The 17037-nt window shown below is 36.9% G+C and overlaps 1 protein-coding gene across 1 annotated transcript in view; it reads right to left on the bottom strand.

The window, feature by feature from the left end:
- RAB22A (RAB22A, member RAS oncogene family) overlaps window positions 1-17037 on the bottom strand; it is a 31658-nt gene that overhangs the window by 13161 nt on the left and 1460 nt on the right. The window contains exon 2 of the mRNA XM_063459654.1: window positions 1063-1142. Within this exon, the coding sequence (XP_063315724.1) occupies window positions 1063-1142 (80 nt within the window). The remainder of the gene's footprint in view (window positions 1-1062; window positions 1143-17037) is intronic.

The following is a 17037-nucleotide window of genomic DNA, read 5'->3' on the forward strand; positions in this document are numbered from 1 at the left end:
TTAAAAAGTTCATGTTAAACCAGGGTGCATTGCCGGCTGGATTCATAACCTCACAGCCGTAAATAATAGAGGGTTACAAAAAAAAAAAAAAAAAATGAGTTAGTGTGATAACAGTACATAAGTTAGAACTGTGATCTGTTCACCTTCTGGATTGTATATTGAAGTTTAGGCCTTGCCTGTTCCTGATGTGACATGTTCCAACGAGCGTATCTGTGCACGCGCTCCGAAGCATTGACTGAGCAAGCTACAGGTACATACGCAGCACTGAGATACAGGCAGGTAAAACAGACTTCTGGAGTAACAGAGCAATGGGAGGGATCTGGATGCTGCTAGATCCTCAGATTCGCTTTAGTCAGTGCCCGCTACCCGGATACTAGTATACACACACAGCAAGGCATAGTGCCAGCACCAGCCAGTCATACAGGATACACGTAATACATCGAATTACCGCCAGAGACACCACGAACTGCACATTAATATGAAGTGAAAAGTAAATTTTAGAAAATGTAAGCTCAGTGGAGCAGGGTCCTCATCTACCTATTGTTACTGTAACATTTTGTAATTGTATCATTTACTGTTAAATGTCCCCCTTTTATAATATTGTAAAGCGCTGCAGAATATGTTAGGGCTGTATAAATACCAATAATAATAAATTACGCTTATCATGTCTATTCAATATTCCCCATGTGGCTTCCCAAACCCCTGTAGAGCCTTTTTCCATATACTGGCTTAGGGGAAAAGTGATGGAATTAGAGAGTATAAGGATTACTCACAAAACAGCAATTTACTAGGAATCGACTTAAAGACCAAAGTAGTAGAATGTTGAGAAGAAAAGAAAAATCAAACTCAGATGTGTTTCCAATTCATCTGTTTTGTCCTAATGGGATTTTACTCACTAAAGTGAGAATTGAAAGTGAATTTTAAATTTAAGGTGAAAAATTAGCAAAAATAAAAGCATATCAATTTGGGGAATGTTTCCAGAGTACAAGCATCCAACCCAACAAAACACGGAACCATGTCTGATATGATCAACTCTCCTGTGTCCATCAGCGACATTCTTACCCAATGGTCGGATTAATGTTCGGATCAAAGCTGTCTTCTACAAATCGCCAAACTATGCTTGACTTGCCAACGCCAGTATCCTGGAGTTAAAATAGTCAAAATAATAAAAGATTTAAAAAGCATAAAGTGATTGAAAATGTATAATATTTTATACTTTACACAGGAAACTTCAACTTCGCAAACCACGTTGACAGAATCACTGATCATTTCATTGAAAAATATAATTCAGTCTGACAAAATAACCCTGTCATTTGTGAGGTCTGTGATGGTGCCAAGGGTAGAAGGAAGGGCAGAATAAGATAGACCTCCTTAGCTCCCCCATGGTCTGGAACCCTACAATCTTCAATGCCTTGCAGTGTCATTGGTCATGGATAGCATTACTAGGCAAACAACTGACACAATGTGACTACAATCAGCTTTTATATAAGATAATGGCAGTCTATATGTTCCTATATGGTATAACAGCAGTCTATATATTCCTATATGGTATAACGGCAGTCTATATATTCCGATATGGTATAACAGCAGTCTATATATTCCGATATGGTATAACAGCAGTCTATATATTCCTATATGGTATAACAGCAGTCTATATATTCCTATATGTATAACAGCAGTCTATATATTCCTATACGGTATAACAGCAGTCTATATATTCCTATACGGTATATTGGCAGTCTATATATTCCTATATGGTATAACGGCAGTCTATATATTCCTATATGGTATAACGGCAGTCTATATATTCCTGTACGGTATAATAGCAGCCTATATATTCCTATATGGTATAACGGCAATCTATATATTCCTATATGGTATAATGGCAGTCTATATATTCCTATACGGTATAATAGCAGTCTATATATTCCTATATGGTATAATGGCAGTCTATATATTCCTAAATGGTATAATGGCAGTCTATATATTCCTATACGGTATAATAGCAGTCTATATATTCCTATATGGTATAATAGCAGTCTATATATTTCTATATGGTATAATGGCAGTCTATATATTTCTATATGGTATAATGGCAGTCTATATATTTCTATATGGTATAATGGCAGTCTATATATTCCTATATGGTATAATAGCAGTCTATATATTTCTATATGGTATAATGGCAGTCTATATATTCCTATATGGTATAATAGCAGTCTATATATTCCTATATGGTATAATAGCAGTCTATATATTTCTATATGGTATAATGGCAGTCTATATATTTCTATATGGTATAATGGCAGTCTATATATTTCTATATGGTATAATGGCAGTCTATATATTTCTATATGGTATAATGGCAGTCTATATATTCCTATATGGTATAATAGCAGTCTATATATTCCTATATGGTATAATAGCAGTCTATATATTTCTATATGGTATAATGGCAGTCTATATATTCCTATATGGTATAATGGCAGTCTATATATTCCTATATGGTACAATGGCAGTCTATATATTCTTGAATGGTATAAATGGCAGTCTATATATTCCTATATGGTATAATGGCAGTCTATATATTCCTATATGGCATAATGGCAGTCTATATATTCCTATATGGCATAATGGCAGTCTATATATTCTTGAATGGTATAAATGGCAGTCTATATATTATCCTATATGGCATAATGGCAGTCTATATATTCCTATATGGTATATTAGCAGTCTATATATTCCTATATGTTATAATGGCAGTCTATATATTCCTAAATGGTACAATGGCAGTCTATATATTCCTATACGGTATAATGGCAGTCTATATATTTCTATATGGTATAATGGCAGTCTATATATTCCTATATGGTATAATGGCAGTCTATATATTCCTATATGGTATAATGGCAGTCTATATATTCCTATATGGCATAATGGCAGTCTATATATTCTTGAATGGTATAAATGGCAGTCTATATATTATCCTATATGGCATAATGGCAGTCTATATATTCCTATATGGTATATTAGCAGTCTATATATTCCTATATGTTATAATGGCAGTCTATATATTCCTATATGGTATAATGGCAGTCTATATATTCCTATATGGTATAATGGCAGTCTATATATTCCTATAGGGTACAATGACAGTCTATATATTCCTATATGGTATAATGGCAGTCTATATATTCTTGAATGGTATAAATGGCAGTCTATATATTATCCTATATGGCATAATGGCAGTCTATATATTCCTATATGGTATATTAGCAGTCTATATATTCCTATATGTTATAATGGCAGTCTATATATTCCTAAATGGTACAACTGATGTGGGATTATTTAAAAAACCTTATTGTACTCGTATTCAATAATTGCACTAACTCCATTTTAACTTTATACTGTGACAATCCTCCATTTTGTCCTCCTAACCTGACTTCTTCAATCCTCCATTTTGTCCTCCTAACCTGACTTCTTCAATCCTCCATTTTGTCCTCATAACCTAACTTGTTCATTTTAAAACTACCTTACATGACAGAATTTCCCAGCACATCTAATACAATAGAACAAAGACTGTATTTTCTATAAAGACATGATTAACACAGGAATTGCTGACTTTTCCTTAAGATTTGCAACATAGTATAGTTTGAAGGCCATGAGAACACAGTAGTAATGAAATGTTCTATTCATAAGAGACCTTGCACCTGGCCACGAGGCCTGAGATCACCGACCGTGTAAAATGACGCTCAAGACCCCTTGTCCCCCACCCGTGTCCAGAACAATCCCACCTCTTGGTGGGTGGACACGGGACTAACCACTTAGTTTTTGAACCAATTAATAATATTGATAGGAGGACACTAATCCCGACACTTAACAATTAATCCAATTAATGATGTTTATTTGCTGATATTCTAATAATCAATGATGACGTAAAATGTCTCTTAAAAGGACCTGCGCGTCCGCTTTTTAATCACTTGCCAATAAATTTTCTCGAAGTTATTTTAACCTGAACCTTGTGTGTCAGACTTAATTACTTCAGCGTATATACGCAATTTATTTTATTGATTCGGACAGGAACAGATAGACATTTAAACATTTTGGTTTACTGCTAAAAAGTACCATAACACAATGACAGTCTATATATTCCTATACGGTATAATGGCAGTCTATATATTTCTATATGGTATAATGGCAGTCTATATATTCCTAAATGGTACAATGGCAGTCTATATATTCCTATATGGTACAATGACTGTCTATATATATTCCTATATGGTATATTAGCAGTCTATATATTCCTATATGGTATAATGGCAGTCTATATATTCCTATATGGTATAAATGGCAGTCTATATATTATCCTATATGGCATAATGGCAGTCTATGTATTCCTATATGGTATATTAGCAGTCTATATATTCCTAAATGGTACAATGACAGTCTATATATTCCTATACGGTATAATGGCAGTCTATATATTTCTATATGGTATATTAGCAGTCTATATATTTAAGTGTTCTTGCATAGCAAGACCACTTAATGTTATCTCACATATATATTATTAAGTGTTCTTGCATAGCAAGACCACTTAATGTTATCTCACATATATATTATTAAGTGTTCTTGCATAGCAAGACCACTTAATGTTATCTCACATATATATTATTATTATTATTAAGTGTTCTTGCATAGCAAGACCACTTAATGTTATCTCACATATATATTATTAAGTGTTCTTGCATAGCAAGACCACTTAATGTTATCTCACATATATATTATTCTTATTATTCTTATTATTCTTATTATAGCCAAATTTGCCACCCTAACTCCTCCCACAGTTTTTACACTACATAGACAAAAATATACCAAAACGTGCAGATTGTTCCCGATCGGATTGCTATTACTTTGTGGAACGTTTCAACGAATGGTTCTCGGAATATCGTCGTTCTTGTGGCGAAATTTGTCCCATAGGAATGAATGGCAAAGCTAGAGTGGGAGCTGGCAAAAGCTGAAAAATCAGGACATGATTTCTAAACTGCCACCACTCCCTCATTTTCAGGCCCACCTACACAAATCTTATATCAAAACGTTCAGCTATCCCTGCTGCCACTAGAAATGTCCACGGCTAAGCCATAGTCCTGATAGTTTTCACAATATGACCATTTGTTTGCAACTCATGCCTTCCATTGACATTCATTGAAACTCCACTCTGCAAAGCTCACATTTGAAGGGCAATTTCTAAACTGCGACTGTGCCTTCATTGTTAATATCTCAGAGACATACTGTACATCAAAATGTAGGTCTGGGTCTTGTGATTCTCACAATATAAAGCTCTTCACTGTAGGAATTATAGTTTTTAAAATACGACCGTTTGAAGATGGCAACCGCCAAAATACTCTGACCTGTGCAAGGCTGCAGCAGCAAGTGATGTCATAGACAAAGCCATTTACACCTGCTAATTTTTTATAACTGTATGTTTTAATGTAACTGTGAAGCACTTTGGGCAACAACATTGCAATTAAATGTGCTATATAAATAAATACTAACAGTTACTCCGCCCACTCTAGTTGTAGACTACTGATGGAGGCAAGAACACTTCACACAATTTCCCCAGAAATTGTAGCTTTTCTAGTTATTATTATTCTTATTATTCTTATTATAGCCAAATTTGCCACCCTAACTCCTCCCACAGTTTTTACACTACATAGACAAAAATATACCAAAACGTGCAGATTGTTCCCGATCGGATTGCTATTACTTTGTGGAACGTTTCGCCGAATGGTTCACGGAATATCGTCGTTCTTCTGGCGAAATTTGTCCCATAGGAATGAATGGCAAAGCTAGAGTGGGAGCTGTCAAAAGCTGAAAAATCAGGACATGATTTCTAAACTGCCACCACTCCCTCATTTTCAGGCCCACCTACACAAATCTTATATCAAAACGTTCAGCTATCCCTGCTGCCACTAGAAATGTCCACGGCTAAGCCATAGTCCTGATAGTTTTCACAATATGACCATTTGTTTGCAACTCACGCCTTCCATTGACATTCATTGAAACTCCACTCTGCAAAGCTCACATTTGAAGGGCAATTTCTAAACTGCGACTGTGCCTTCATTGTTAATATCTCAGAGACATACTATGCATCAAAATGTAGGTCTGGGTCTTGTGATTCTCACAATATAAAGCTCTTCACTGTAGGATTTATAGTTTTTAAAATACGACCGTTTGAAGATGGCAACCGCAAAAATACTCTGACCTGTGCAAGGCTGCAGCAGCAAGTGATGTCATAGACAAAGCCTTTTACACCTGCTAATTTTTTATAACTGTATGTTTTAATGTAACTGTGAAGCACTTTGGGCAACAACATTGCAATTAAATGTGCTATATAAATAAATACTAACAGTTACTCCGCCCACTCTAGTTGTAGACTACTTATGGAGGCAAGAACACTTCACACAATTTCCCCAGAAATTGTAGCTTTTCTAGTTCTTATTATTCTTATTATAGCCAAATTTGCCACCCTAACTCCTCCCACAGTTTTTACACTACATAGACAAAAATATACCAAAACGTGCAGATTGTTCCCGATCGGATTGCTATTACTTTGTGGAACGTTTCAACGAATGGTTCTCGGAATATCGTCGTTCTTGTGGCGAAATTTGTCCCATAGGAATGAATGGCAAAGCTAGAGTGGGAGCTGGCAAAAGCTGAAAAATCAGGACATGATTTCTAAACTGCCACCACTCCCTCATTTTCAGGCCCACCTACACAAATCTTATATCAAAACGTTCAGCTATCCCTGCTGCCACTAGAAATGTCCACGGCTAAGCCATAGTCCTGATAGTTTTCACAATATGACCATTTGTTTGCAACTCATGCCTTCCATTGACATTCATTGAAACTCCACTCTGCAAAGCTCACATTTGAAGGGCAATTTCTAAACTGCGACTGTGCCTTCATTGTTAATATCTCAGAGACATACTGTACATCAAAATGTAGGTCTGGGTCTTGTGATTCTCACAATATAAAGCTCTTCACTGTAGGAATTATAGTTTTTAAAATACGACCGTTTGAAGATGGCAACCGCCAAAATACTCTGACCTGTGCAAGGCTGCAGCAGCAAGTGATGTCATAGACAAAGCCATTTACACCTGCTAATTTTTTATAACTGTATGTTTTAATGTAACTGTGAAGCACTTTGGGCAACAACATTGCAATTAAATGTGCTATATAAATAAATACTAACAGTTACTCCGCCCACTCTAGTTGTAGACTACTGATGGAGGCAAGAACACTTCACACAATTTCCCCAGAAATTGTAGCTTTTCTAGTTATTATTATTCTTATTATTCTTATTATAGCCAAATTTGCCACCCTAACTCCTCCCACAGTTTTTACACTACATAGACAAAAATATACCAAAACGTGCAGATTGTTCCCGATCGGATTGCTATTACTTTGTGGAACGTTTCGCCGAATGGTTCACGGAATATCGTCGTTCTTCTGGCGAAATTTGTCCCATAGGAATGAATGGCAAAGCTAGAGTGGGAGCTGTCAAAAGCTGAAAAATCAGGACATGATTTCTAAACTGCCACCACTCCCTCATTTTCAGGCCCACCTACACAAATCTTATATCAAAACGTTCAGCTATCCCTGCTGCCACTAGAAATGTCCACGGCTAAGCCATAGTCCTGATAGTTTTCACAATATGACCATTTGTTTGCAACTCACGCCTTCCATTGACATTCATTGAAACTCCACTCTGCAAAGCTCACATTTGAAGGGCAATTTCTAAACTGCGACTGTGCCTTCATTGTTAATATCTCAGAGACATACTATGCATCAAAATGTAGGTCTGGGTCTTGTGATTCTCACAATATAAAGCTCTTCACTGTAGGATTTATAGTTTTTAAAATACGACCGTTTGAAGATGGCAACCGCAAAAATACTCTGACCTGTGCAAGGCTGCAGCAGCAAGTGATGTCATAGACAAAGCCTTTTACACCTGCTAATTTTTTATAACTGTATGTTTTAATGTAACTGTGAAGCACTTTGGGCAACAACATTGCAATTAAATGTGCTATATAAATAAATACTAACAGTTACTCCGCCCACTCTAGTTGTAGACTACTGATGGAGGCAAGAACACTTCACACAATTTCCCCAGAAATTGTAGCTTTTCTAGTTATTATTATTCTTATTATTCTTATTATAGCCAAATTTGCCACCCTAACTCCTCCCACAGTTTTTACACTACATAGACAAAAATATACCAAAACGTGCAGATTGTTCCCGATCGGATTGCTATTACTTTGTGGAACGTTTCGCCGAATGGTTCACGGAATATCGTCGTTCTTCTGGCGAAATTTGTCCCATAGGAATGAATGGCAAAGCTAGAGTGGGAGCTGTCAAAAGCTGAAAAATCAGGACATGATTTCTAAACTGCCACCACTCCCTCATTTTCAGGCCCACCTACACAAATCTTATATCAAAACGTTCAGCTATCCCTGCTGCCACTAGAAATGTCCACGGCTAAGCCATAGTCCTGATAGTTTTCACAATATGACCATTTGTTTGCAACTCACGCCTTCCATTGACATTCATTGAAACTCCACTCTGCAAAGCTCACATTTGAAGGGCAATTTCTAAACTGCGACTGTGCCTTCATTGTTAATATCTCAGAGACATACTATGCATCAAAATGTAGGTCTGGGTCTTGTGATTCTCACAATATAAAGCTCTTCACTGTAGGATTTATAGTTTTTAAAATACGACCGTTTGAAGATGGCAACCGCAAAAATACTCTGACCTGTGCAAGGCTGCAGCAGCAAGTGATGTCATAGACAAAGCCTTTTACACCTGCTAATTTTTTATAACTGTATGTTTTAATGTAACTGTGAAGCACTTTGGGCAACAACATTGCAATTAAATGTGCTATATAAATAAATACTAACAGTTACTCCGCCCACTCTAGTTGTAGACTACTTATGGAGGCAAGAACACTTCACACAATTTCCCCAGAAATTGTAGCTTTTCTAGTTCTTATTATTCTTATTATAGCCAAATTTGCCACCCTAACTCCTCCCACAGTTTTTACACTACATAGACAAAAATATACCAAAACGTGCAGATTGTTCCCGATCGGATTGCTATTACTTTGTGGAACGTTTCAACGAATGGTTCTCGGAATATCGTCGTTCTTGTGGCGAAATTTGTCCCATAGGAATGAATGGCAAAGCTAGAGTGGGAGCTGGCAAAAGCTGAAAAATCAGGACATGATTTCTAAACTGCCACCACTCCCTCATTTTCAGGCCCACCTACACAAATCTTATATCAAAACGTTCAGCTATCCCTGCTGCCACTAGAAATGTCCACGGCTAAGCCATAGTCCTGATAGTTTTCACAATATGACCATTTGTTTGCAACTCACGCCTTCCATTGACATTCATTGAAACTCCACTCTGCAAAGCTCACATTTGAAGGGCAATTTCTAAACTGCGACTGTGCCTTCATTGTTAATATCTCAGAGACATACTATACATCAAAATGTAGGTCTGGGTCTTGTGATTCTCACAATATAAAGCTCTTCACTGTAGGATTTATAGTTTTTAAAATACGACCGTTTGAAGATGGCAACCGCCAAAATACTCTGACCTGTGCCAGGCTGCAGCAGCAAGTGATGTCATAGACAAAGCCTTTTACACCTGCTAATTTTTTATAACTGTATGTTTTAATGTAACTGTGAAGCACTTTGGGCAACAACATTGCAATTAAATGTGCTATATAAATAAATACTAACAGTTACTCCGCCCACTCTAGTTGTAGACTACTGATGGAGGCAAGAACACTTCACACAATTTCCCCAGAAATTGTAGCTTTTCTAGTTCTTATTCTTATTCTTATTATAGCCAAATTTGCCACCCTAACTCCTCCCACAGTTTTTACACTACATAGACAAAAATTTACCAAAACGTGCAGATTGTTCCCGATCGGATTGCTATTACTTTGTGGAACGTTTCGCCGAATGGTTCACGGAATATCGTCGTTCTTGTGGCGAAATTTGTCCCATAGGAATGAATGGCAAAGCTAGAGTGGGAGCTGGCAAAAGCTGAAAAATCAGGACATGATTTCTAAACTGCCACCACTCCCTCATTTTCAGGCCCACCTACACAAATCTTATATCAAAACGTTCAGCTATCCCTGCTGCCACTAAAAATGTCCACAGCTAAGCCATAGTCCTGATAGTTTTCAGAATATGACCATTTGTTTGCAACTCACGCAGTCCATTGACATTCATTGAAACTCCACTCTGCAAAGCTCACATTTGAAGGGCAATTTCTAAACTGCGACTGTGCCTTCATTGTTAATATCTCAGAGACATACTATACATCAAAATGTAGGTATGGGTCTTGTGATTCTCACAATATAAAGCCCTTCACTGTAGGATTTATAGTTTTTAAAATACGACCGTTTGAAGATGGCAACCGCAAAAATACTCTGACCTGTGCAAGGCTGCAGCAGCAAGTGATGTCATAGACAAAGCCTTTTACACCTGCTAATGTTTTTATAACTGTATGTTTTAATGTAACTGTGAAGCACTTTGGGCAACAACATTGCAATTAAATGTGCTATATAAATGATAACAGTTACTCCGCCCACTCCAGTTGTAGACTACTGGTGGAGGCAAGAACACTTCACAATTTCCCCAGAAATTGTACCTTTTCTAGTTATTATTATTCTTATTATAGCCAAATTTGCCACCCTAACTCCTCCCACAGTTTTTACACTACATAGACAAAAATATACCAAAACGTGCAGATTGTTCCCGATCGGATTGCTATTACTTTGTGGAACGTTTCGCCGAATGGTTCACGGAATATCGTCGTTCTTCTGGCGAAATTTGTCCCATAGGAATGAATGGCAAAGCTAGAGTGGGAGCTGGCAAAAGCTGAAAAATCAGGACATGATTTCTAAACTGCCACCACTCCCTCATTTTCAGGCCCACCTACACAAATCTTATATCAAAACGTTCAGCTATCCCTGCTGCCACTAGAAATGTCCACGGCTAAGCCATAGTCCTGATAGTTTTCACAATATGACCATTTGTTTGCAACTCACGCCTTCCATTGACATTCATTGAAACTCCACTCTGCAAAGCTCACATTTGAAGGGCAATTTCTAAACTGCGACTGTGCCTTCATTGTTAATATCTCAGAGACATACTATACATCAAAATGTAGGTCTGGGTCTTGTGATTCTCACAATATAAAGCTCTTCACTGTAGGATTTATAGTTTTTAAAATACGACCGTTTGAAGATGGCAACCGCCAAAATACTCTGACCTGTGCAAGGCTGCAGCAGCAAGTGATGTCATAGACAAAGCCTTTTACACCTGCTAATTTTTTATAACTGTATGTTTTAATGTAACTGTGAAGCACTTTGGGCAACAACATTGCAATTAAATGTGCTATATAAATAAATACTAACAGTTACTCCGCCCACTCTAGTTGTAGACTACTGATGGAGGCAAGAACACTTCACACAATTTCCCCAGAAATTGTAGCTTTTCTAGTCCTATATGTTATAATGGCAGTCTATATATTCCTATATGGTATAATGGCAGTCTATATATTCCTATATGGTATAATGGCAGTCTATATATTCCTATATGGTATAATGGCAGTCTATATATTTCTATATGGTATAATGGCAGTCTATATATTCCTATATGGTACAATGACAGTCTATATATTCCTATATGGCATAATGGCAGTCTATATATTCCTATATGGTACAATGACAGTCTATATATTCCTATATGGTATAATGGCAGTCTATATATTTCTATATGGCAGGGGTAGGCAACCTACGGCACTAGTGCCATGCACGGCACTCAAGGTGACTTTGCACGGCACTCAGGGCTGCTAGAGCCAAACAGGCTCTAGTCCCAGTCCCAGTGAAACTTCAGATATCTGCTAATACGAAGAGGTGGTAAAGGACAATCCTCAATTTATGCATTGCGGCACATAGAGGAAGTGATCTCAGATCACTTCCTCCCAGCACTTGTGAATGGGAATCCACACTGTAATAGAGCAGCACGCAGCTGCTGTTGCAGCTCCTATACTTGAGCTATACCTGGCCGGCCTGGTCCCCACTGGAACCCAAGGAAGCCACCCACACTGCTAGATTTAGACAGAAATGCACAATAACCCTCCCCTCATACAAATAATACGAACAGCCCATACACACAATCCCCACAAATGCAACACCACTAACTATCCACATACATGCACACAACCCCACATGCAGCCTCTCACATGCAATACCTCAAACAGCCCCCACCCACTACCAAACACACACAATACCCCAAACAGCCCCACACATACACACACTACCAAACACACAATGTGACATATCCACACACACACACACAATACCCCAAACAGCCCCACACATACACACACTACCAAACACACAATGTGACATATCCATCCACACACACACACACACACACAATACCCCAAACAGCCCCTCACATACACACATTACCAAACACACAATGTGACATATCCATCCACACACACACAATACCCCAAACAGCCCCCACACATACACACACTACCAAACACACAATGTGACATATCCATCCACACACAATTCCACAAGCAGCCCTCATACACAGCCCGAATTCATAGGTATCATACACGATACCATAAAGTACTCCTGAACATATACAATATAATAGCTCATATACGCACAAATACAACGATACAAAGCAATTACATTAAAAATAACACAAGCAGAATACGGCAGCATACACACCTCAATTTTAAAAAAAATAGGATCGGCACGCTAAGGGACATCACAATCCTATATCGGCACAGTGCTGCTAAAAGGTTGCCTACCCCTGCTATATGGTATAATGGCAGTCTATATATTCATATATGGTATAATGGTAGTCTATATATTCCTATATGGTATAATGGCAGTCTATATATTCATATATGGTATAATGGCAGTCTATATATTCCTATATGGTATAATGGCAGTCTATATATTTCTATATGGTATAATGGCAGTCTATATATTCCAATATGGTACAATGACAGTCTATATATTCCTATATGGTATAATGGCAGTCTATATATTCCTATATGGTATAATGGCAGTCTATATATTCCTATATAGTCCCAGAAGATTGGAAGTTAGCGAATGTTGTGCCCATTCACAAGAAAGGTAATAGGGAGGAGTCGGGCAACTATAGGCCAGTAAGCCTAACTTCAGTAGTGGGGAAAGTGATGGAAACCATGTTAAAGGATAGGATTGTTGAACATCTAAAAACACATGGATTTCAAGATCAGAGACAACATGGGTTTACTTCAGGGAGATCATGCCAAACTAATCTTATTGATTTTTTTGATTGGGTAACTAAAATTATAGATCAGGGTGGTGCAGTAGACATTGCTTACCTCGATTTCAGTAAGGCTTTTGACACTGTTGCACATAGAAGGCTTATCAACAAACTACAATCTTTGAGTTTGGATTCCAATATTGTTGAATGGGTAAGGCAGTGGCTGAGTGACAGGCAACAGAGGGTTGTAGTCAATGGAGTATATTCGAAGCTTGGGCTTGTCACCAGTGGGGTACCTCAGGGATCTGTACTTGGACCCATTCTCTTTAATATTTTTATTAGTGATATTGCAGAAGGTCTTGATGGTAAGGTGTGTCTTTTTGCGGATGATACTAAGATATGTAACAGGGTTGATGTTCCAGGAGGGATAAGCCAAATGGAAAATGATTTAGGTAGACTAGAAAAATGGTCAGAGTTGTGGCAACTGACATTTAATGTGGATAAGTGCAAGATAATGCATCTTGGACGTAAAAACCCAAGGGCAGAGTACAGAATATTTGATAGAGTCCTAACCTCAACATCTGAGGAAAGGGATTTAGGGGTGATTATTTCTGATGACTTAAAGGTAGGCAGACAATGTAATAGAGCAGCAGGAAATGCTAGCAGAATGCTTGGTTGTATAGGGAGAGGTATTAGCAGTAGAAAGAGGGAAGTGCTCATGCCATTGTACAGAACACTGGTGAGACCTCACTTGGAGTACTGTACACAGTACTGGAGACCCTATCTTCAGAAGGATATTGATACCTTAGAGAGAGTTCAAAGAAGGGCTACTAAACTGGTTCATGGATTGCAGGATAAAACTTACCAGGAAAGGTTAAAGGATCTTAACATGTATAGCATGGAGGAAAGACGAGACAGGGGGGATATGATAGAAACATTCAAATACATAAAGGGAATCAACACAGTAAAGGAGGAGACTATATTTAAAAGAAGAAAAACTACCACAACAAGAGGGCATAGTCTTAAATTAGAGGGACAAAGGTTTAAAAATAATATCAGGAAGTATTACTTTACTGAGAGGGTAGTGGATGCATGGAATAGCCTTCCAGCTGAAGTGGTAGAGGTTAACACAGTAAAGGAGTTTAAGCATGCGTGGGATAGGCATAAGGCTATCCTAACTATAAGATAAGGCCAGGGACTAATGAAAGTATTTAGAAAACTGGGCAGACTAGATGGGCCGAATGGTTCTTATCTGCCGTCACATTCTATGTTTCTATGTTTCTATGTTAAATGGTACAATGGCAGTCTATATATTCCTATATGTTACAATGACTGTCTATATATATTCCTATATGGTATATTAGCAGTCTATATATTCCTATATGGTATAATGGCAGTCTATATATTCCTATATGGCATAATGGCAGTCTATATATTCTTGAATGGTATAAATGGCAGTCTATATATTATCCTATATGGCATAATGGCAGTCTATATATTCCTATATGGTATATTAGCAGTCTATATATTCCTATACGGTATAATGGCAGTCTATATATTCCTATATGGTATAATGGCAGTCTATATATTCCTATATGGTATAATGGCAGTCTATATATTCCTATAGGGTACAATGACAGTCTATATATTCCTATATGGCATAATGGCAGTCTATATATTCCTATATGGTACAATGACAGTCTATATATTCCTATATGGTATAATGGCAGTCTATATATTCCTATAGGGTACAATGACAGTCTATATATTCCTATATGGTATAATGGCAGTCTATATATTTCTATATGGTATAATGGCAGTCTATATATTCCTATATGGTATAATGGCAGTCTATATATTCCTATATGGTATAATGGCAGTCTATATATTTCTATATGGTATAATGGCAGTCTATATATTCCTATATGGTATAATGGCAGTCTATATATTCCTATATGGTATAATGGCAGTCTATATATTTCTATATGGTATAATGGCAGTCTATATATTCCTGTATGGTACAATGACAGTCTATATATTCCTATATGGTATAATGGCAGTCTATATATTCCTATATGGTATAATGGCAGTCTATATATTTCTATATGGTATAATGGCAGTCTATATATTCCTATAGGGTACAATGACAGTCTATATATTCCTATATGGCATAATGGCAGTCTATATATTCCTATATGGTACAATGACAGTCTATATATTCCTATATGGTATAATGGCAGTCTATATATTCCTATAGGGTACAATGACAGTCTATATATTCCTATATGGTATAATGGCAGTCTATATATTCCTATATGGTATAATGGCAGTCTATATATTCCTATATGGTATAATGGCAGTCTATATATTCCTATATGGTATAATGGCAGTCTATATATTCCTATATGGTATAATGGCAGTCTATATATTCCTATATGGTATAATGGCAGTCTATATATTTCTATATGGTATAATGGCAGTCTATATATTTCTATATGGTATAATTGCAGTCTATATATTCCTATATGGTATAATGGCAGTCTATATATTTCTATATGGTATAATGGCAGTCTATATATTTCTATATGGTATAATGGCAGTCTATATATTCCTATATGGTATAATGGCAGTCTATATATTCCTATATGGTATAACGGCAGTCTATATATTACTATATGGTATAATGGCAGTCTATATATATTTCTATATGGTACAATGACAGTCTATATATTCCTATATGGTATAATGGCAGTCTATATATATTTCTATATGGTACAATGACAGTCTATATATTCCTATATGGTATAATGGCAGTCTATATATTCTTATATGGTATAACGGCAGTCTATATATTCCTTTATGGTATAATGACAGTCTATATATTCCTATATGGTATAACGGCAGTCTATTTATTCCTTTATGGTATAACGGCAGTCTATATATTCCTTTATGGTATAACGGCAGTCTATACATTCCTTTATGGTATAATGACAGTCTATACATTCCTTTATGGTATAATGACAGTCTATATATTCCTATATGGTATAATAATCTATTTATATGGTATAATGACAGTCTATATATTTATATTTCTACATGCTAATCCAACATTATATAAACAAAGTCTGTACACTGCATAACAAAAACATTATATATACATAGCCTGTTTACTGTGTGACGCCACATTAGGTATATACAATGTGAGTACTGTATAACAAATACAACACTATTATATAATATGAGGTTATAAGGATTGTGAGTGTGTGTGTGTCTGTGTCTGTTCGTGAGTGTGTCCGTGTGTCTGTTCGTGAGTGTGTGTCTGTGTGTCAGTGAGTTTGTCTGTCAGTGAGTGTGTATGTGTCAGTGTTGCATTGGCTGCGACTGGACAGTGGAGTACCTGGAGGTGCATGGAGGCACGCAATGCCACGTCACATTTGTGACATCGATGTGCTCCACCTTCACAGGGTTTCAAGAAGTAGCGGGAGGATCAGATTTGGCACATGGTGCGGACGGCGCCATTAATGGTATACCAGAGGCCGGACTCTGGAGTCGCATACTGGCAGCGGCAATGTGAGTGAAGTCTGCTGGGATTTAGTAGAGGTGGATGCTGTCTTTTTTTTGTATACTGTACTTTTTAAAATAAACCTAAGTTTTTATGAAAATGTAAGTATTTTTTTTTT

This window comes from Pelobates fuscus, chromosome 6 (genome assembly GCF_036172605.1).
Source record: "Pelobates fuscus isolate aPelFus1 chromosome 6, aPelFus1.pri, whole genome shotgun sequence".
Classification (NCBI taxonomy): Eukaryota; Metazoa; Chordata; class Amphibia; order Anura; family Pelobatidae; genus Pelobates; species Pelobates fuscus.